The sequence below is a fragment of the Phocoena sinus genome, chromosome 2 (assembly GCF_008692025.1).
Source record: "Phocoena sinus isolate mPhoSin1 chromosome 2, mPhoSin1.pri, whole genome shotgun sequence".
NCBI classification, from domain to species: domain Eukaryota; kingdom Metazoa; phylum Chordata; class Mammalia; order Artiodactyla; family Phocoenidae; genus Phocoena; species Phocoena sinus.
Genome location: NC_045764.1, coordinates 163664912 through 163687065, shown reverse-complemented (window position 1 = coordinate 163687065; position 22154 = coordinate 163664912). Strand labels below are relative to the sequence as shown.

Here is a 22154-nt window from a genome sequence, read left to right as displayed (position 1 = left end):
CGTGCAAATGGAAATATTCAACTGTCAGCAACAACAAGCATTGCATGCCTGGTGGGGACCAGGCCACCATGAGAACGGCTGGAGCTGTGGAAGAGTTTGTGCAGGAGTTGCCAGAAATCCTGTGACCTTTCCTAGAGGTGGAAGTGGTTTCCAGGGTGGGGACTGTGCAGGAGCTGATTTTCCAGTAGGTGGGAAGAAGTGATAGCTGGGGAAGACAAGCTCGCAGCATGGGGAAGGGGGGAAACCGGCTAAGATAGATGCCCTGGAGTTCCCCTGCCACCTCCCGCCTGTCATGCATCCAGCCCTCTGGCGCTCCTGTTGTCCCACTGGGCCTTTAGCTCCTGTGTCAGGGATCCCCATCCTGGTTCTGCCTCTGGTTTCTGGACTTGCTGCATCCTTCCTCCGAGACATCAGTGTGGCCAGGCCTTCCGGTTCTCAGGGCTCTTTTGGGAGCCCCCCATTCCCGTTCCTGCCCCTGGAAGCCTACCATACTCAGGGCTGTCTTCCTGGTCCCAGCTGGGTGGTGGGCTTTTGCTCTATCACTGGTTGAAGAAGCCAGGAGCAAACACGAGGTTTTCAAAGCAAAGAATTCCAGAGTCTAAAAGGCTTCAGCATGTATCCCCTTCAGTCCTCCCTCCCAGCATCAGAAGCCCCTCTACAAAATCCCCAGATGTCTCCTGTGCTCACGGTTGTCATGTACAGCATCCCCAGAGAGGCAAAAGTCAGAGCATGCAGTAAGCAGAGATCTACAACTGAATGAGGTGCAAAGGGGAAGGCACTTCTGAGGAATGTGTAGTTTCTCATTCACCTACAAGAAGTTTAAAAAGAGGTTTTTTTAGAAACTCCCGGCAGACAAGCAGCTGTAGAACAGTTGAACAAGCCAAACAGAACCAAACCAGAACTCCTTGCTTCTTAAGTAATGGTTACACCTCACAGGACAGAAGTCATAACCCGTTCTGGGTTTCCTGTCACCTTTGCCCACATGCTCCAGTTCTAGAATTTTGAACCCTTTGTACTGTCCACCTTGGTCCACGTGGTTCCTTTCCCTTTGCTCCCAGGCAGCTGCTAGAAAGATTTCCATCAACTGGTCAAAGATATTAAAGAGGCAGACATTCATCGTGGGGAAAATTCAGAGCGCCGATGTGAGGTGTTGGTGTGACAGTGTCTTGGCTGAGAGGAGAGGGGTGAACCTGAAGTGAGCCAGGAGAGGGTGGTGGCATTCCTTTCATTGGAAGCACTGACTTGGAAAAGTAGGGAATGAAACGCAGACCTCCGAAGAAGCAAAGGAGACTTTAGAATTAAGCGACTCAGAACACAACAAAGTTAAAGTGTTTCTTGTTCTCCAGAGAAAAGCAGAAGGATGGAAGTGTCTGGCCTGAGGAGTGTCGAGGAGCTTGCTTTTACTTCTCAAGCAGGGAGGGAAGCAGCAGCAAAAGTGAGTGACTCGCAGAGAGTTCGAGGCCCCAGAGGGCCGGCGGCTCAGCCTCCCTAACATCACATTAGAAACAGGGCGTCTGAGACTTACAGAGGTGACAGCCCGTGTCACCTGACTCCCAGCCCAGGGTGCACCCTGAGCTCAGCACTTAACCTTCCAAATGCTTCCCCTCCAATCCCTTCTGCATGAAATGGAATCAGCGTAATCAATGGGCAATTTACAGGCGTTAGAAGGATATCCCTGGTTGGGAAGCTGGCTTGTAGAACTGTGGTCCTGATTTGCAGAGTTGACCATGATGCTGCCCCTCAGAGCCAGTAAATCCCTCATTTAGAGCTCACCAGTCACTGGGTTTAAGCTGAGGAAGAAGATGTGTGAATGGGAGCCTAATAATCCTGAAACGCACGCAGAATTTATTCATCCTGTAGTTCGCCCCGACCTGATTTAGATTCTCTTTTGTGACAACAAACAACTGTTAGTTTCAACTTAATTGTTAGTTTTAACTCAGTTCATTTCTTCAGTGTAGCAAGAGTTTGGAGGTTGTTTTGTTTGTTTGTTTGACTTAATCTTTTGGAGAAGCAGGACTGCTCTTGGTGTTCTCTAGCTCCAACTCTCATCCTAAAGATAGTTTTTGTTTGTTTGTTTGTTTTTTGCGGTACGCGGGCCTCTCACTGTTGTGGTCTCTCCCGTTGCGGAGCACAGGCTCCGGATGCGCAGGGTCAGCGGCCGTGGCTCACGGGCCCAGCCGCTCCGTGGCATGTGGGATCCTCCCGGACCGGGGCACGAACCCGTGTCCCCTGCATCGGCAGGCGGACTCTCAACCACTGCGCCACCAGGGAAGCCCCTAAAGATAGTTTTTAAAAGTCACAACTTGGAGTCAGTTTTTGTGTGAGGCTGTTATTCCCTAAAACCCCATCCATCGTGAAGATCGTCCACCGGGCTCATTGGTGTCACTTTCCCTCGTCTGGCTGTGAGAGCCTCGCAGATATGTAGCCGTGGTGAATACCATCTTAATCACCTCCCGCCAGAAGGGAGGTGGGAAAAATATTCCTGGTAAATGACCTCAGTAGATCTGACAGCACCGCCGCCCGCCCCCGGCCCGCCCCAGCCCGTTCTGTTGCCTTTGAGATCAGAGGCGGCTGGTGCAGATGTCTTGATCGATTGCAACAGCAGCCAAAGCGTGTGACTCCTACTTCAGTGGTTTCAAAGCCACAAATGTAGATATCCCATCTCTATTAACCGCCACCTAGGGATTTTGCAAAAAGGGGAGAAAAAGAGACATCAACAACAGAGTGAATTTTATGTCTATTCGTTTACTTTTGATGTATTGTATTTGAGATACTTTGGCTCGAAGAACTGTTTTTCCTGACCATAGCACATGTACCTGTAAGCTTAATACAGAGTTTCTCAACCTCAGCACTATTCACATTCTGAATCCAATAATTCTTTGTTGTGGGGGACTGTCAGGACACTGTAGAATGCTGGATAGCATCCCTGGGTTAAGTGTTGCCACTAGGTGCCAGTAGCATCCTCCCCGTCCCACCCCGTCATGACAATGAAAGCCACCTCCAGACGTTGCCATACAAGGGGCAGATAATATTGCCATACGAGGGAAGGGGTGCAAAATCATCCCTGATTGAGAACCACTGACTCATGGAGTGTATGGAATGTACATAATGAAACCATGCGTATCTACTCAGAATGCCCCAGGAAGTGTACACCTTATTGAGATTTTTATTTCTTTTCTTGCTTGTGTATTTGCTTTCATCTGTTTCTTGTTCCCTTAGCCCTAAAAGTTATCCACGTATTTTTTTCCTCCATTTTCGGGGATTAATTAAATACTTTCAGATGTCACTCTCATGCAGAGTTACAGGAAAATGGATAAAGATATTTCAAAGCAAAGAGATCTAGGAAAGTTATAGATGATAAAGGATTTCTAGGGAGCACTTGCCATCCTCGATGGGCTTCTTTGGATGGAATTCAAATCCCCTACTAAAGGAGGCTCTTTCCCTTTCCTACACATCAGAACCCCCTGATACATTTTTACAAAACTCAGTGTCATCTGGGATGGGGCCTGACATTTAGTTTTCTGGAGTTTCCTGGGGATTCCACTGCACATCCAGAGGCTTATGCCCTGGGAGCATCAGACAGTTGGATTGGATGAGGTGTGCATTCAAATGTTCAACATCTATTTTTCTAGCACCCCCTGTGCTCCAGGCACTGTTCTAGGTGCTGGGGATACAGCAGTGAAAAGGCAGAGAGGGAGGAGCCCTTGTAGCAGGGCTCACTTTCTTGCGAAGAATGTCAGAGAGAGTATGAGCACCTTGGTGTGTGCCTCTGGTTGAATGTGTACTGTGTCCATATGTCCAGTAATTTTTTGGCCGAGTGTTTGTCATCCATTGTTTGCCTTTTTTTTTTAATGCTTCTTGAATCTCTTTTATTCAGTTACATAAAGACCTTTTATCATCCTGTAAAACATTTCAGATATGAAAGGGAGCAGGGAGAAATAGAGAAACCGTGATTTCTAAGAGAGCTATGATTGTTGGTTCTCAGGCTTTATCTATGGGAAAAGTTTCATTATCACTGTTTTGTTAGGTTGGTCAACTCAGAGATGCTAAGGATGGTACTCACATTTTTGCAGCCTTTCTATAGCAGTGAGGATTGAACCAGGGGTTTCTGGCCATCTTTTGTATTCTTAGTTTGTTAAAACGGATGGTCTCTGCAGTCACTCCCCTATGACCCCAGATCCTAGAGGAAGGGGCATGGATATAAACAGAAGCCACACCAAGAACCCACAACATACCCATGCCAGGCTGCATGGATTGCTCTGAAGTGGACCCAGCAGATGCCCAGAACGACAGCCCACCACACTCCAGGGACACTAGGATAGTGCCTTGCTAAGGGTGCTAACTGCCTCCAAAGGCCTTGGAGCAGATGCCCCATTTGGTAGATACTCCTTGGAGTCCATGGTTCTGGCAGCCGTGAGCTGGAAAGGGAGGAAAAAGTCAGGGGACATTATGGGGCATTATGGGTGGAGCCAGGAACTCTGTGGAATGAGATTTAAAACCAGTTCAGCCCCTCCCGTGTCTGTAGCCGCCCGTCACCCTTTTGAAAGCAATGAACTCAGACCCAGCAAAGTAAAAGTCACATGTTGGTCAGCAGCAGCCCCAAGACTCAAACCCAAGAATATTCATGCCTCACCTTGTGCTCTTCCCGTGACACTCACAAAGGAAAAGCCTCCTCCCGGTGCCCAGAAGAAACTGTCTCCACATTTTGGTAAAATGAAGCAAAATCTTTTTTTTTTTTTTCCCTTAAATCCAAACAGCTGAACCGTTGGTTCTGGAAACTTTGTTACCTGTTATTTCACTGTAGGATAACATAATTGTGTATATACCTTCAGGAGAAAGAGGATTTGAAAACATCTTAAGATGTGTGACCGTTTTTTCAGTCTCATAGTACAGAGAAGAGGTAATGTGATAAGACAACTGTATTAAAGATGAAAATTGAAATGGGCCGCTGGGAACCAGGCCAGAGGAGAAGTAACATTTGTTACTGAAGCATGAGAAAGGAGGAATTTTTTTAAATATGGGATTTGAGATTCGCTGGGTTTTAAGGATGGTCATTAAGCATCCATGATGGCACTCTTGATGTTTTACTGAATTAACCGAGTGGTAAATGATATGGCCTCTGGTATTAGGACGCTGAACTCGGTACTGCTGTGAAACACGCCCCCACCCCCTCCAAAAATAAAGAGGGTTGTGCTGCTCTGTTCTCCTGTCCCCCTCTGCCTCACCGACATTCCCCAGAGATACAACGTAAAGGATACTTCTGCCAGGTGGATCTTCATTCCTAAAAAGAGTTCCTGGCCAAAATATCTTCTTCCTCTTTTCTTATGCTGGTAAGCTGGATTGAACCATCTTGGGGGTAGAATTCCTTTTTTTTAAGCCCAGGGAAAAATTTGACGCAGCCAACATGCAGCTCTTCCTCCCCGAATCTGGTCCTGGACCTTTCATCTGTCAGAATCAACCATGCCTCCAAAGCAAAGCATCCCTGGCTCCAGAACAGCTGTCCAGTCCCCTAAAACAGCTCCAGCCAAAAAGCTCCAGAACAAGCATCCTTGGTCAAAAGCATCCCACCAAGAAGATGTGCTTCCATCAGAAAGCCCCTTGGGTACCTAAGGACACAGACCACTGCCAGCTCTCTCCTGAGCACAGGGATTGAGAGGCTTTTAGGGACACCCAAAGTGTGCTCATGAAAACTAACACGTCACCAAGGTGGCAGCTGGGGGTGAGCCCCAGAAAGAGGTTGAGAAGTAAGAGCTGTACATGGCAGAGGAGGGAGAGATGGGGGCCATGCTGGTCCTCATGGGGAGGGGGGCCGGGAGAGAAGGAGGGGATTGCTGTGCTAAGGCGGTGTCTTCAGGGGCTCAGGATTTGTAGGGAGAAAGCAGTGTTCTGGGCGCAGGTTTCCCGTTACAAACGCTTTGTGTCTGCCTTCTGAGAGTCTGCAGTCTAAAGGAGAGGGAATGTCGGTACGAACACTGTGGTGTGTTTTTATGCATGAAAAAGTCACCACAAAAAAACTTCGGCTTATGTATACTAATATGACAGTGTGCCAAGATCTGTCATTAAGTGAAAAATAGGGGGACAAAGTTATCTGCAGAAGAGTATTTTCCACATGAACCAATTTTTAAAGAATAGATATGTGTGCATGTGTAAGTGTATGTGTGCTGGTATTTCAGTGAATATATATAAACACCTGTATTTGTATAGACAGTTACTGGACATATGTACCAAAAAATGTGAATCTGGGAGTGGGGAAGGCATTTATTTCTCAAATTATATCCACCTAGTGTATATATATATATATATATATATATATATATATATATTTTTTTTTTTTTTTTTTTTTTTTTGCGGTATGCGGGCCTCTCACTGTTGTGGCCTCTCCCGTTGCGGAGCACAGGCTCCGGACGCACAGGCTCAGCGGCCATGGCTCACGGGCCCAGCCGCTCCGCGGCATGTGGGATCTTCCCGGACTGGGGCACGAATCCATGTTCCCTGCATTGGCAGGCGGACTCTCAACCACTGCGCCACCAGGGAAGCCCCCCTAGTGTATATTTTTTGTTCACAGTGGGCATGCATTACTTTCTTGATTTTTTTTTTAAGGGAAAAAATCTTAGACATTTTAATAATACTGTAGCATCTCTTTAGAGAGGAGGGATGGGTGGTTTTCGGCTCTGAAGACTGAAACACGCACAGGATGCCTGGGTGTGACAAGTGTAAAGGTGTGTCAGATGTTTAGTAGAGGATCCGAGAGACTTTTTGACATAGAAACATGGCTGATTGAGGCTTCTTGCAGGCTGTCTGGTGTTTCTTCAACACACCTGGAGCCAAAGCTGGCCCTTCTAGCATTGATCTGTACAGTTCTGGGAGATCCGTGCTTAAGCAGCTTACTGGATCAAGAAAGAGGTCTGGTTGATTACTTCCATTTTCATTTATCTGTATCTGAGTATTGAACCCAGATAATGTTATATTTGATACACTAACAAATGAGACAAAAAGATGCCACTCAGGAGACAATTCTGTGCAGTTTTAGGGTAGGCAGAGATTTCTTAGTTGGGACACAAAAAGCATTGAGCTATAAGAGAAATCGATAAATTGGATTTTACAAAAATTTCAAACTTCTACTTATTAAAAGACACTATTAAGAAGCTAAACAGACAGGCCGTGGACTCAGAAAAATATATCTTGCAAAGGACTTCTATCTAGAATGTTTAAAAAAAACCTTACAATTCAATCGTAAGAAATTTAACAACCCAATGAAAAAACAGGCACAAACTTGAACAGGCTTTCCACAAAAGAAGATCTACACATGGCCATTATGCACATGAAAAGATGTTCAACATCGTTTGTCAGTAGGGAAATACAAGTTAAAACCACAAGGAAATACCACGACACATCTAGAAAGACTCAAGTTGTAAAAGATTGACAAAAATGTGGAGCAGCTGGAACTCATACGTGGTACAGCCTCTTTGGAAAAGAGAATCAATCCTCTGTAAAGTTAAACGTACACTTACCAGCGGTTACCCAAGGGAATGAAAAGCTGTTCTCAGAAGACTGGTAGAAAAGTTCACAGCAGCTTTTTCTGTAAGTTCCCAAACTGGAATCAACCCAAATGTCCATCTACAGGTAGATGGAGAAACAAATTGTAGTGTATCCATACAATGGGGCACTACTTGACAGTAACGGTAGTAGGAATGAACTACTGACACCACAGCCTGGATGAATAACACAAAGCGAATCAGTAGTTGCCCAGAGCAAGGGTAGGGATGACAGCAAAGGGGCACAAGGAAACTTCGGGGTGCTGGAAATCTGTATCTTCACTCTCCTCTTTACCTTGATTATGGTGGTGGTAGCGCTGGTATAAAATTTGTCAAACTCATCAACCGGTACGCCAAGGATGACACTCACTGTATCCCCCAGGGAAGGGCTGGCACTGTCGTGCCAGGGTGTACACACCTGCACAAACTCATGATCACGTTTTGTCATACCATTTACACTTCTCATGTTTGCCAATTCACCTACCAAGATATCATGAGGGAGGAATCCCGTGCCTTGCCCTCCATTCCATCCTGCTCCTCGGGCTTCATGAGCAGGAACTGACCCATTCAGAATGGAGAGTGGGGCTTAGGAATTGATTATGAATGAAATAATGAGAAGACTGGGTGTTACATTTGCCCCAGATGCCTGGAGACCAGCAGGAGTGCCAAGGTAGCAACAGAATTCTTATCTGTGGAGGCCTCAGGCATGGCAAATCTGGTTGGAAGGAAGGATTGGAGGGCTTGTCCTAAAGCATCCTATTTTTACTTAGATTATATGTTTATTTGGCTTGGCTGGGTGGGGTGTGGGTAGGGGTCATGGGTGGATGTTACGAGGGTCTGAAGCATTCCCCATGTTGCCCTTGGGGCTGCCCCACTTAGGTTCCGTGAAATCCACGTGATGTTAATACTCTTGCCCTTTAAAGTTCTCTTTCTCTCCCTTCTTTTTCCTTCTTTCATTACATCTTTCTATCTGTGGCCCTTTACACCTTCCTCCTGAGGTCGAATGTGTTTTTGAAGAGTACGGAACTACTTTCTTTAGTTTTCTGGCAAAATAAGTAGGAAAAGACTCCGGACTTCTTAACTATATTTTCTCTTGTTCTGCCCGCATCAAACCTCCTGGTCACTCAGGAAAACTCCAATGAGAGTGGCCTGGGGAGGTGGGGACCGTCCAGCCAGGCCAAACCTGGGTTGCCTGCAGCACTTGCATTCTCGAAGATGGCAAAGAACCTTTGCTTGGCGAGGGGAAACAGGCATGTTTTCTCATTCCTGAGAAAGGAAAGGCCCTTTCCAAAAAGAGGGACTAGGAGAGGAAGGCCTCAGCCCCCACAACCATGGCACCTCCGAGGAGCTGCTTGCTACCCATGGCTTGTGGGGTACCAGCAGTACCCTGACACTGCGAGCCCTTTGTCCTGGCGGGGACATGAGAGGGCAGGGACAGCGGCAACCCTGGGAGCACTAAGTTTTTTGGTTCATCATTCAACTAATATATATATTTTAACATCAGTGGGAATCGATGACTGTTTTAGGAGTTTCACCCCAGGAGTTGTCAAATAAGTTAACCTACCTGTTTCTCCTACAATATACTTCTTAAAATAAAATTTTACTCCATTATGAAGTGTTAAGTAATGGACCTCCTGCAGGCAAAATAGAAAAAGACCTGAAGAGTCAAGTTCCTTTGCCTTTGTTTGTTTTTCGGGTTTTTTTCTGTTTTGAGACACTGTCTTCTGAAACCAGAGTCAACCGTATTATTAATCACTGGTAGGGCTTTATACTGTATCACGTTACTCCCCGGGAATTAAACTGTACATATAAAGTTATGAAACATGTACTTATTTAAACGGTAAAAAAGTTATTTTCTAACATAAAACCCCAGATAAAGTGCCATGGAGCCATTAGCAGTAAATTGAATTTTTTGGTATGTAATTTATACGAAAACTGACAAGTGCGACCCCGCCACCCCGCACCCCGTCATTAGTCATCGGTTTAGTGGATGCGGAGGTAGTAATCTTCAAGGGCAGGCATTTGGATGTAGACTTCCTTTATTTGGACCGGGCTCAAGCGGCAGCTCCTGTCACTCGGCCTCAGCGAATTTTACCCCAGGGCAGCTGGGACGCTGCGCTGGGGCAGATGTTCTTTTCAGCCTATTCAGTGACCATTCTTGGGGGTTGTTTACTGTTGCCATGGTGACTTTCATTTCCATAGCAGCAGAGCTGCTGTTTCTCAGAGGAAAATGAATTTAGTTATAAAAGGATAATATTTTTCTGTCTGTATATAACCTGCCATCTGTCAACCGGTGGATCAGAAAGGATTCGGAAACCTATTAAGACTGATAGCAATGAAGTGATGAGTTTTTTTTGGTCCCATATTAAAAGCAATAATAGATGTGGAAACAAATGTTGTCCCCTCAACATCAGAACTTTAATTTTTTTCTTTATATTGATGTGTGTGTGTGTTTAATGCCTTCACCGCCTCCACCACTGCTGCGACAACCTCATAAAATACAGTTTACATTCTGCTGACAAATGGAAATGACCGAATATCTTGTTTGTATCTCACTAGATGCAGGTGTATTTAGTGCTTTCTTTTCTTGGTGCTGTGAGCTTCCCTGGTTCATTAAAGATTCCGGTGGCTGAACTTTCTATTGTCACCCCACCCTCCTCTCCTCCACCCCCGGGGACAGAGCTGTGCGGGTGAAAAGATCAGCAACTTATCAGGAACATACAGTGCAAATTATGAAATTAGCAAACTGCGAAAAAAAACCTGTGCTTTATCTGAAAAACTTGCTAACATGCCCCTTAAATCTCATTCTAGAATAACATTCTTCCTTGCAAATCCAAATGGGAAGAAAAGTCACCTTTGGGATAGCTCCTCTAGTTCCTGGAATTTTTTTTCTCTGTTGCATTCATAAACTGTAACGTGCAGGGGGAAAAACACCCACACACACCGGCCCCGTTGTAAATAATGTTGTTTATTGGTTGATTTTTCCAGATCCTGACATTGATGCTGCCAGTGCCATGATGCTTTTGAATACTCCCCCTGAGATACAAGCAGGTTGTGAGTAGATATTTCTATAGCCTACAGCACCATAGTTTGTGAACTTAACCTTCTCCTTTATATACCAGGCCATAGGAAGAACTAATGCTCAAGCCAACCTTCCCTTATAGAATCACTTTAAACTACCTCAGTGCATGATTACATACATGTGCGCGTAAAGATGCAGCTACGCATATGTATGAATGAATGCATAGGTGTGTTTCCAAGATGAGAAAGTTCTAATATAATTTCAGGGCTTAAGACTTGGGGGCAGGGAAATGGACCCTGTAATGAGTCCCAGAGGAGAGACCCTTTGTCCTGCAGGAATTGTTCCTGTGAGTTTGTAGTTTCTGCTAGAAGAGGCTACAGGGGGCCAGCCTGACAGTCATGGAACTCAGCAGTGTCCGTTTTTAGACATTCCTCTCCCCTTGGGGACCTCATTAATAACAGGCTACCATTTAAGAGAGAGGAGAGGAAAATCTGGCGAGGCGAGGATGCAGGAGTTTGGAACAGCCTTAAAATGGAAACACTGTGGTGCCCCCCGCCCTGCGTCTTCCCCACCAGCTTTCCAGGGTGCCGCAGACAGAAGGGCAGGGCTGGTTTAGCGAAGCAGGGCTCCTATCTTCATCTTCTGTTGGCCCTTGAGCAATGTCAAGCTTGAGACATCTCTTTTCCTAACTTGAACTTCTCTTCTCTCCACCATCGGACGTTTCTCCCCACCTCTGGAGCTACAACATTGTTAGAAAGGTCTCCTTCCCAAGTGATGACAAATGACCCAAACGCAGACATCTGTCCCCCCCTCCTCCCAACCTGAGGCTAGCTTCTCTGGCACGTTCCACCCCCCACCAGAAGCCTATTGAGCAGATAGCCACCACGGGCCGCTCAGCTCGCTGGCAGAACAATTGCATCGCCGCCTCCTGTGCGTGAAACTCACGGCGTGGAGACGGCGGCGTGAAGCGGCACACCCTGCCGCGACGCCCACCAGGGCTGGCGCCCACCTGCCTCATTCTGAGCGCTGCATGGCCTCCTGAGCAAAGGGAATCCCCCGCTTCTGGAGCTGATAGGGTTTCCCACAGGAGAACATCTGTTCCCAGACCCTACCCAGGTGTCTTTTGATGCGGAGTTCCAGACCATCCCTCCTAGCCTTCTACTTGTCACAGCCTTCCAACAGCTTTAGGAAACTTGGCTCCTTCCTTACCTCGTCCATTCTTTAAAGGACCCAAGAGATGCAGCCAGGCATTCTCGGGAGAGACTCATCCCTGTGCCGCGGGCTGCCGTTACCTGATCCTGAAGGCACAGAATTCTCATTCTCTCTTTGCTAAACCCAGCTTGCCGGCAGTTGACATAACGGCTGCCCACACCTCCGAGAAGGAAACACCACCGTAAGCAGATGTGTCCCGGTGCAGTCCTGTAACTAGCGGCTAACCTGTAGTGTGGGTTTCAAATGATGTTTGAAGTTACAAGGAAATGAAAAAAACAAAATCAGAAAAAAAAAAAAAAAAAAAACCCTACATTCTCAGATGACTCTTGCAGGAAGAGTATAGACCAGACTGTAATTCAGTTACGGTCTGAAATGGTTTCTGAAATCGAGTTGCATAATTCATCATGAGGGAAGCGTACTGATTTTATCAGAGCCGTGTAAGGTTCAGGCACCTTCCTTTGCACCCAGCCGCCGCCCGCAGTGATCATTGGTTTAAAGAAATAACTTGGGGCTTCCCTGGTGGCGCAGTGGTTGAGAGTCCGCCTGCCGATGCAGGGGACACGGGTTCATGCCCCGGGCCGGGAAGATCCCACATGCCGCGGAGCGGGTAGGCCCGTGAGCCATGGCCGCTGAGCCTAAGCGTCCGGAGCCTGTGCTCCGCAACGGGAAAGGCCACAACAGTGAGAGGCCCGCGTACCGCAAAAAAAAAAAAAAAAAAAAGAAAAAGAAAAAAGAAATAACCTGATGAACTGGAATAATGGAGTTAACCAGGAAAAGGCAAAGGGATTGGTCATTAACAGCAGCTTTATAAAAATCCATTATCACTAGATTCTTGACCACAGATAGAAGAGGAAAAGGGTTGATCCTGATTAGCTGAGAAGTTAATTGTTTTAATGTTCTCATGGCCTAATGAACTTCTTCTCTCCCTTACTGTAACACAAACTGTAATCATTATTTTTTTCAAGGTATCCATAGTCTTATTTACATTGAAATGCTGAATTTGAGTTTTCAGAGCACGTGCATGTCTTGAAGCTGTAGAGTCATGTAGGGCTTTCCTGCCGCGCTCTCACCACTGTGAGAAACCTGGCTGTAGCCTTCGTGAAGGCCCCCGCCAAGAGGGGGTCCCAGGGTCCTGGAAGGAAGGAACCAGGAAGCCCATAAAAGTCGTGGAAGGAGACACATTTGCAGGAGCAGCAGAGAAGTAAATTTAAGGACTGGGCAGAGGGTAGAACATCACCTTTATATTCACCTTCCTGTCTGACCGCAAGCCTTGTAAAATCCCCATGAGGCCAAGCTAGGGCATACTCAGTGGGCCGGATGTAAAGCCCCCCAAAATTGGACCAGTACCATCGGAAGGAAGTGAGTGTCCATTGAGCGTCCGCTCCAGGCACTTGGGGGAGCCAGGGGGTCCCTCCTCAGCCTTCCGAGAAACGCAGTCCAAGGTTTGTGTCTCCGACGCCAGGCCTCTCTTTTCACTTAGCTCTTCTTTGCCTCACTCTCCCTTCCCCTCCCTGCCTGATGTTTCTTGTCCTGGGAAGTGATGCAGTACCTCGCCTCCTGAAGGGAGACGCATTCCATACATACGGTGGTGAAGCCACCGTGCCCTACACTGCTGGCTTTGTGCAAAGCCTGGAAAAAGTGAGGGGTGACCCCTCGACCAAAAGGTCCAAAGGCAGCAGACACCCAGGCAGTGATGGAGTGTGGGCAGCCTACCGAGGGGTGTTTGTGTGCATGTGTCCCGGTGAGGATTTGTATGTGCATCACCCAGGTTCGGGGGTCCTGCCACTGCCCACGCGTGGGGAGCGTGGGTTCCTGTCTGCATGGAGCCTGCCTGTGTTCTCCCCCGTGTTGCTCCGTGGCTGGGCTCTGTTTATAGAGCTTCCTCGTGTGCTGCTATTTATAGCCCCTTGTTTTCACCTCCCAGGCTGTGTGATGCCCCTCTTTGAATGGCGGCCACCGGCCACCAACCTAGTCTGTCTGCCACTGGCACTCCCAGCCATCGGAGGCTGTCCTGGATGGTTTGAAAGCCTTTTCCTTTGTCATTGCCCTTCGTAGCCAGTTCACTTCAGGTCACCAGACGGCAGCCACTTAGGTCTTTTCCGCGCATCCTCCCTGCTCAGCATCTGCACAGCTTAGCTCGGTGCACACTGGCCTCAGTCTGGCTCTGAGCTGAGTAGTTCATAGAAAGGAAACTTCTCCAGAAGTTGACAAGAACCCCAGCCAGCCAAGACGCTTATCTTGGGGGAACCCGAACCTGCCCCAAGGGTGCTCACTGCACTATGTGTTGCTTGAGCTGGACTCCCTGTGGGTCCCCTCAGCCCCTCCCTGTGCTCTGATGCTTCCTCTTTCTGTGAGGCAGCAGTGCACATCTAATCAAAACCTCAGGCCACAGCATTTTGTCTCCTCTGGTAGCACCAGCGGTAGTGTTATCTTTCTCAGACTTTCCCAGATTGCAGTATGGGGAACATTCTACAAGGTGTGCCGTCGTGTCTCAGGTGCTCTGTAAAACACTACTTCCGGAAAAATCCAAGCAGGACACTGCTTCCTCCTTATCTCTTAACTTTGGATCATGCTTCTGGTCAAGTCCATCCACCTACCATCCCCCCCCCCCCCCCGCCCGGTAAAAAGTGTCTGTGTAGACTAATTCCACTTCTAGAGTCTACTTAAATACCTGCTTTGCAGTTCCCCTTCGACAAGCCCTGTGAGTCATCTTTAACCCCAGTGGAGGAATTGTTATTAAGTCTGGAGAAGTCAGATCACCGTTACTCATCTTCAAAGGCTTGCATGATCCCTGGTTGGAATGTTCCAGAGAGGAACTCTAGGTAATAAACAAAACAACAAAATGGGACGGAGGGGGGAGGCGGAGTTCTGCATCCGCCTCCCCAGAACTAGGCTGTGTATGGATGCACCAGCCACCGGCGAAGAAGGGCAACCAGGAAACAGGCTCCCCTCTCTCAGCCCCCTCCCCAGCATCTTTCCAAGGAAGCAGGTGGAAAGGCCAATTTTAGGAAAGGGAAGGATTATCGGAATCACCTGCTGCTCAGCTTATGGCCTCTGGTAACTTAGCCAGGGCTGCTCTCCAAAGGCGGCAGCAGGAGCGCAGGGGTTACTTTCACAAGCTGTGAAAATCAAGGAAACTGAGCATCAGGAGGGAAGCTGGGGAGGCCAGGATGGGGCGGAGCTGAGGGGGGCGGAGCTGCAGGAAGGTTTCTCTTGTGCCTTCAACTTTTTTTTTTTAGGTTCTGGAGACGATCACATTTAGATCACAGTGAGCGGTGCTGCTTGATTGGACTGTGTGTGTGTGTGTGTGTGTGTGTGTGTGTGTGTGTGTGTGTGTGTTGCTTTCTTGCTGGTTAAAAGTAAGAAAGTTTAGGGTCACTGTATAACTTAAGGTAAAGTGGTCGATCAGCTGGGAGCCCTGGTGCCGATCTCCTTAGCACCTCATCCCAGGATTTGAGAGTCTCAGATGTATGTCTTCTCTCCTATAAAAGCCATTTTTAAAACTTTTTATTTTATATTGGAGCAGGTTGATTAACAATGTTGTGCTGGTTTCAGGTGTACAGCAAAGTGGTTCAGTTATACATATACATGTGTCTATTCTTTTTCTAATTCTTTTCCCATTTAGGTTATTACAGAGTATTGGGCAGAGTTCCCTGTGAAGAACCAAATATTTAACTGATCTAACAGAAAATGATGATGCTGGAGGCCTATGCTTTTTTTTTTTTTTTTTTAATTTTTGTTGGAGTATAGTTGATTTAGTGAGAGCCACAAATCTGAGTTTAAGGTTGATTTTGAATGTCCAGTTTCTTATGACATCTCTTCTCTAGCTGGAGCCTAGGTATAATTTCAGCACATCGGGTGGGGTGCACTGGGGTTTACGTGCTTTGAAATACGTTGAGGGAAATGCAAAGGTAATGAAAGGAAGTCGACCTGCTGATAGGAGAAGGACTGAGGAGTGGTGGACTCGGGTTCCTCCAGATCCCAGAGTCAAAAAAAGCCATGCAATAGGGACCTCAGAATACCTTTCTCAGACATTTTAGACTGGCTGTGATTCATCTTTCAGAAGCCACATTCTTGACACTTGGGGATGGAGACAGAAAGGAGAAAAGATGGGAGGACAGTTAAGTGTCACAGCCGGGCTCCTGGCAGCCTGTGAGCAGAGAGGGGCACACCCGCCCGCCGCACGTGAGGCGCACTGCCAGTGCTGAGGACTGAGAAACGCCGGCTTTGGCCGAGGCGGCGTTCAGTGGCAGCTCATTTGAGAACGAGCTCCAGGATTCAGAAGAAGAGCCCAGTCTGCACACCAGAAGTCTTGCGAGGTTCAGAAAATAGCTCAGGGAAAACCGTTTAATGCTGAGGGACAGCTCCGTCCGTGAGACTGTCTTTGAAGTGAATACAGCTCATTAACCAGGAAGATGTTTTCAGGGGTGAGTGCAGAGTTAGGGAGAGCTACAAAAAGCATAATAGGCTGAAAGAATTCCCCCATGTCCTGACCCCGTTAGGTCCTGTGCCTCAGAGATAATTAGTAAGAAGGTGCCGTTGCGGTGAGATGGGATGGTGGAAGGATGAACATGGTGATGACGGTGATGAAGAGCTTATATAATGGGCCAGCCACTGAGGTAGCAATTTGTGTACTTTGTCTTGTTTAATCTTCACAGTGATCCTCTGAGGTATGTTTAGGCCTACTTTACAGGTGAGGAAACTGAGGCACAGAAAGGGTAAGGCACTTGCCCAAAGCCACAGAGCTAGCGGTGGGGCAAGACTTTGAGTGGAGGCCATGTGGCCCCATGACTTGTAACCATGCAGGAGGCTTCTTCCCTGAAGCTTAAATGAGACAAGAGGGTCAAAAGAACCCAGTCTCCAGTAGGTGCTCAGTGAGGGCTGGCTTCCTTTCTCTGTTTCCTTTCACGCCAGGTGCGCCCCTGGTGCTTAGAGGTTCTAGGCACTTGGGCAGAGGACTCTGGGCAAAAGAAAAAGTGGGGCTGCATTTCTCCTTTGACTGGCAGGTGATTCTGTGGCCGTACTAGAGGCCAGGGCAATGCATGCTCCATGACTCTCATCCGCCCTCTTCACTTTCCAGGGCTCCCTAGTCTTTGTCCAGGATTTTAGGTGGTTCCGGTGTTTTTGCCAAAATGGTGACTCTGACATGATTTGTTCAAGGAGAACGGAAGCACCGTGAGAGCAGTGGTTGCTCTTCCGGCTAAGTCTGTGACCAGAAAGATGGTCAAGGTCTTCCAATACGGTCTGGTTTTGTCTTTACCCATTCTTATGGGCTTTCATCTTACCTGGACTGGAGACAGCACAGGCCACCCCAGGATTGCTCTGGGAATGTTGAGCATGTTGATGATGAGGGGATTGATGACTGACGTGTATTTTCAAAATAGCAATGCCTGTATTAATTCAGTTGAATCTCTAAATACTCTGATAAATACCATTTGTCTCCTTCTTACTTAAGTAGCTTGTCAGGGGACACAGGCAGTAAAGGGCACGAATGGGAAACACCAGAGTCTGGCTCTCAGCCACTATGCTGCAGACCACTTCCTTGCTCAAAACCCTTTAATGGTTTTCCCAATATCCATGGGATGAAGTCCAAAGGCATCTCATTCCTGCTAGGATTATGTGCTTTATCAAAATTACTTTTTAGTTCATGTGCACATTGTGATTTTTATCACTTCTAGGCCTGGTTTGCGCCTTTGAATCCCAACTTCGATGGCACTTCCTACAGGAAGGCTTCCCAGATAGCTTTTTTTGGGGGTTCGGTGTCTCCATCTTTCATGCCTGTAGGCCCCCTGCCCTAGCACTCGCCATAGTATATTTTCATTGCCTCTTCAGTTTTCTGTCTGTCCCACTTCACTGTGGGGACCCTGTGTCCCCTTCGTCTCATACATTGGCAGGTAGTTGGTAGTTTAATCCATTAATTGATACAATCTGTATATGGGACTGTAATAATTTTTACTGGTGAGAATTATAACCATGGTATAAATTTTAAATATTTAAGTTTTTTTGGGACGGTACCATTCTATGAGATTTGCTTGCTGTTCTAGATGAGATCCCTAGTGACTGGTATATTAAATAGTATTATCAGAATTAAACTGAACCTGTGGTCATCTGACCATTTTGAGGAGAGTACCCTACAGCAAAATAATTGAAAAACCCTTTCCCACGATCCCCCAAACAGAGACAAACCAAAAACACCTCTCTTTTCAAGCAACCTGAAGCATCTGTCTACAAACTGCATAGTTCTACTGGTTTTTACATATGTCTGTCCACAGAAGCTATTGGTATTTTCTTCTAGAAGTTGCGTAGTTTTAGTGCTTACGTTTAGGTCTATGATCCATTTCTAATTAATTTTCCTAATGGTATGAGGTTAGGACCGAGGTTCATTTTTTTCCAAATGGATCTCTGATTGTTCTCTCTTTTCCCCCATTGTGTTGTCTGCATATTTTTTGTCAAAAAATCAGTTGACCACACACATGAGTCTGTTTCTGGACTCTATTTTGTTCCATTGATCTATATTTCTGCACTTACACCAATACCACACTGTCTTGTAGCTTTATAGGAATAATTCAGGTAAATATAAATTCTAGACACTCTTCTAGAGCTCTAGAAAACTCATCAGCTGGGCAAACTATGATAATTAGCTGCAATATCACATCATAACAGGTTTCATGCTTTTAAGATACCTGGTGAGTCCCCTGCCTCAGATGATCTGAAATCAGGCTGATAGTATGGGATGGGTAGGAATTCCTGATCTAGTTCAGACTACCTTCATAATTAAATATGGGAAGAGACAGGGGATTCTGGAACCCTGACTGCAGTAGTAGTACTGACTTCGGGCACTGGTTTCAATTTTGTCTCCCATCCCACCTTTTATAAAACCTAGTAACTAGGGCCTTACACAAACCTGGATGAGAAAGGGCAAAAAAATATTAGCAGGAGCTACAGAATGCCCAAGGAATCGGTCTATAACTTAATCCCATATTCCAGAGTGGACATTCATCCTACGTGAAAGACCTGACTAAAGGTTCAGAATATTTAAGTAAATGTGCTTTTAGAGACCTGAAAATGATAGGAGTAAAAAGTATATGCTGTGTATTTTGGGAAAAGTAGTTATTCTACACAAATAATATCAGTTTTTAAAACGTAAAATGCAGAGTGGTTTTTATTTTTGAAGGTATGATTTTCTAGAGTCTTTTTGGTAAGGTGTTTGTTTGAGAAAGCACAATTTGTCCACCTTGCCCCCGGATGAGACTGTGCCAGGGACTGCATGAACACAACCAGAGCTCTGGGGACTCTTTCGGATGCTGGCAGCGGAAGGGGTCTTAGAGAACACCGTTCAAAGAGGGACACAGAGATTCCGTGAGCTTGCGTGAAGTCCCACCAGAAGAACTAAGATTAAAACCCGGGTGTACAAGCCCTGTGTCAGTGTGCTCACACAGGATGCATGCCTGGCCCCGTATACACACACATGGAGGAGTGTTGATGGTGCAGTAAGAATATTAGCTTGAACCAGAAGAAACTGCTGTTTGGGAGGTCAAAAAAGATCGAATATCAGTTCCCCTCTTCTGCACATCCTCAGATTCATGTAAGGCCGCCGTGAGTTTATTTGCAGCATGGGCAGTATCTGATGGTCACTGGCGTGAAAGGTTGGCTTAGGATTAATCCAGGGATGATTGTGTATAGGAGACCATGGGATGATGAGAGAGCTCTCAGGAGATTTGCTTAGAGGAAGCTTCTGGGAACGAGGAAGGCGGCCCTCCGGAGCGGGCTGTGTGATTCTGAGGCAGGAGCCAGATCCACGCCACTGACAACCCTTCACTCCCAACAGAGACGGTTGTGAGGATGATGAGATGATGTTGTGAGCGCTGAGGTGCTGAGTAGTTTGTAAAACCAGCTCTGCTGTTCTTTTGGCTGTCGTTTTCCCTTGTTGGATTAAGGACGCTTAGAAAGATGTTCCCAGTTCTGACCATGAACAGCGAAGCATGAGGAAATGCTTTTGTTTGGTCATCTGCTGTCAGGTGGTGTCAGGTTCTTAAGATCTTTTTAGGGTCTGACTAGAGATAAAAGATTATATTTAATAAATGCAAGAAAATAATATTTGAAGCCCACTTTTTAAAACTCATCTTTTTTTTTTCTTTTTTCCCACCAAGGCATCAATAATAAGCTATTGGTCTGACTTGGCTGACTAGATCCCTTTCTTGAGGTGTGGTATCTTTCTCTCTTTCTGTCTCGCTCTCATGGTATTTTTTTCTGTATCTATCTCCGTGTGTGTGTGTGTGTGTGTGTGTGTGTGTCTTTGTGTGTTTCTCTGTCTCTGCTTGCTCTATGTACCTATGACTATCTCTTTCTCCCTTCTCTCTTTCTCCCTTCTCTCTCTCTCTCTCTCTCTCTGTCTCTCTCTCTCTTCTCTGGTGTATCCAAAATTTCTGACTCAGAGCAGAAATCTTCACAGTTGGATTCATGTGTGGTGTCTTTTCCCTTTTTGCTCTTTCAGTTCCTCCAGGAGTGATACAAAACGGAACGCGGGTTCTGAGCCGAGGCCTGTTTCCCGGAGTCCGGCCATTGCCAATCACTCCCATTGGAATGACAGCAGCCGTGAGGTAAGGGAGAAGCTTGCTGGGCAAAGCCCACCTGAGGAGTGGGAAGGACATTGTGTGTCCCACGGGGCTACTCGAGGGGATGGAGAAGACCAGCCTCAAGTAGTAAAGACAGAAATAGTACGGGTGTTCAAAAAAGTTAATGTAGCTCCCAGGGACCCCAATCCAAGTGCCAACTTCTCCTTCTTGGGCCATCAAATTATCCTGGTCTCTTTGCAGATTAAATGAAGACAGATGAAACTAAGTTGCTTTATTCTAAAAAGGTGGGGTAAGGTGAACAGAAGGAAATGGTGGGCAAGTTAGTCATTAGATTCTAGGCTAGCTGGTCGACCTCTAGACCTAGCCCTGTCACTTCCCAGTCCTTTGACTTTGGGTGGATGTCTGACCTCTCTGGGCCTCAGTTCCCTCACCCCCGAAATCCTCTAGTCCTGGGAAGGGTTGCAATGAAACTCACATGCAAAAAATTATGTGTGGAAAGTGCTTTGGTAAGTGATGTATAAATACCAGGTGGCATCAGTCCCCTGCTTCTGAGAATCCAGTCAGTTGCCAAACCACATGAACTCTTCCTTGGGAAATTTCTTTCCTCCATCCTTCTCACCTCCTCTGCCAGCCCCAGAGTAGGGTCTGTCGCTAGCTTGGAAGCCTCGCACGCACCAGTTTGAATGCCTTCCTCCTATTCCTTGCTGCTTCTCTGCCCACCCTCGCCCATCCATCAACCATCGCCAGACTGATTTCCTAAAATGTGCCTCTCCAGCTGTCTGCAAAAGCATCCTCCTTGGCTCCCACCACATCACCCTGATGTCCCCCTGGTCCTCCCATCTCCTTGAGCCAAATTTGTTCTCCACATACATCCAGTGTTTGCCCATCTTATTCATACAGTTTCCTCTCTGTCGATTCCCCTCAGACTCCATATACAAGGCAGCATATCCTTCATGGCCCATCACAAAAATGATTCCTTCACAAAGCTTTTCTGCACAGGCCTCTGGGCCAACATCAGATTAATTTCTCTTTTCTTGGAACCCATAAGCCCATGCTTTGGTTGTGACCCTTTGATGAGTGACCCTATGTGTGTGTGTCCCTCCGTCCTCTGTGGTTTGCTTGCTGAGGACAGGGGCTGGGTCTCACTCACTTGCCTGATGTCTCATTGCATGTTGCACAGCTACTTGTTTAGAAAAGGTCTGCCATGCTGAGCTGCATCCCTTCACAGCATCACCTTCTAGCTTCTTTCCTGCACTTTTGGGTCAAGTTCACACCTAATGGCGATTTTGCTTTCATAGTGTTTCATGTCCCAAAGGAAACCATCCCAGGAAGTCTGTTAACTGGGCCCTGAGGGACACGTAAGGTCGGGCTCCCTGATGTGAATCAACCATGTGGAGATTCTCCACTCACTTGTGTCTTTTAATCCTCCCAGCAGACCAACTACTTTTGCCAGGTTGGAAGTCCTTAATCTTCAGGGCAGGCGCTGGCATTTGGAACCTGCTAAGGAGGAAAGTTGTTAGGAATTAGAATAGTCATAGAATGATAAAAACCACTTATCATTTCTGTTAACCAGACATGGTGATACTTTCCAAAAGTGTATGGGAAGGTTCTTTTTCTTGTACTTCTCCCATATTTTTCTTAGATATCCTGAGATCAGTAATTGAATTCATAACTGGTAAGCCTCTTCCATGAAGCCAATATATCCATGCCTTGGCCTCACATTATGAGAGAGATATTCTGTTTTCCGTTCTTTCTTAAAATTGTTTCTGCCTAACCTCCTAGTTTGCCTTTTTGGTTGAGAAGACTTTG

General features: G+C 46.7%; 1 protein-coding gene across 13 annotated transcripts in view; it reads left to right on the top strand.

Moving 5' to 3' along the window:
* Positions 1-22154, top strand: part of FOXN3 (forkhead box N3) — a 409030-nt gene that overhangs the window by 363782 nt on the left and 23094 nt on the right. For 9 of the 13 annotated variants that reach the window (XM_032624078.1, XM_032624086.1, XM_032624076.1 and 6 more), the window contains 2 exons: positions 10524-10589; positions 20264-20369. In XM_032624078.1, coding sequence (XP_032479969.1) covers positions 10524-10589; positions 20264-20369 — 172 coding nt within the window. The remainder of the gene's footprint in view (positions 1-10523; positions 10590-20263; positions 20370-22154) is intronic. The other 4 variants (XM_032624085.1, XM_032624087.1, XM_032624088.1 and 1 more) reach the window with 2 other exon arrangements.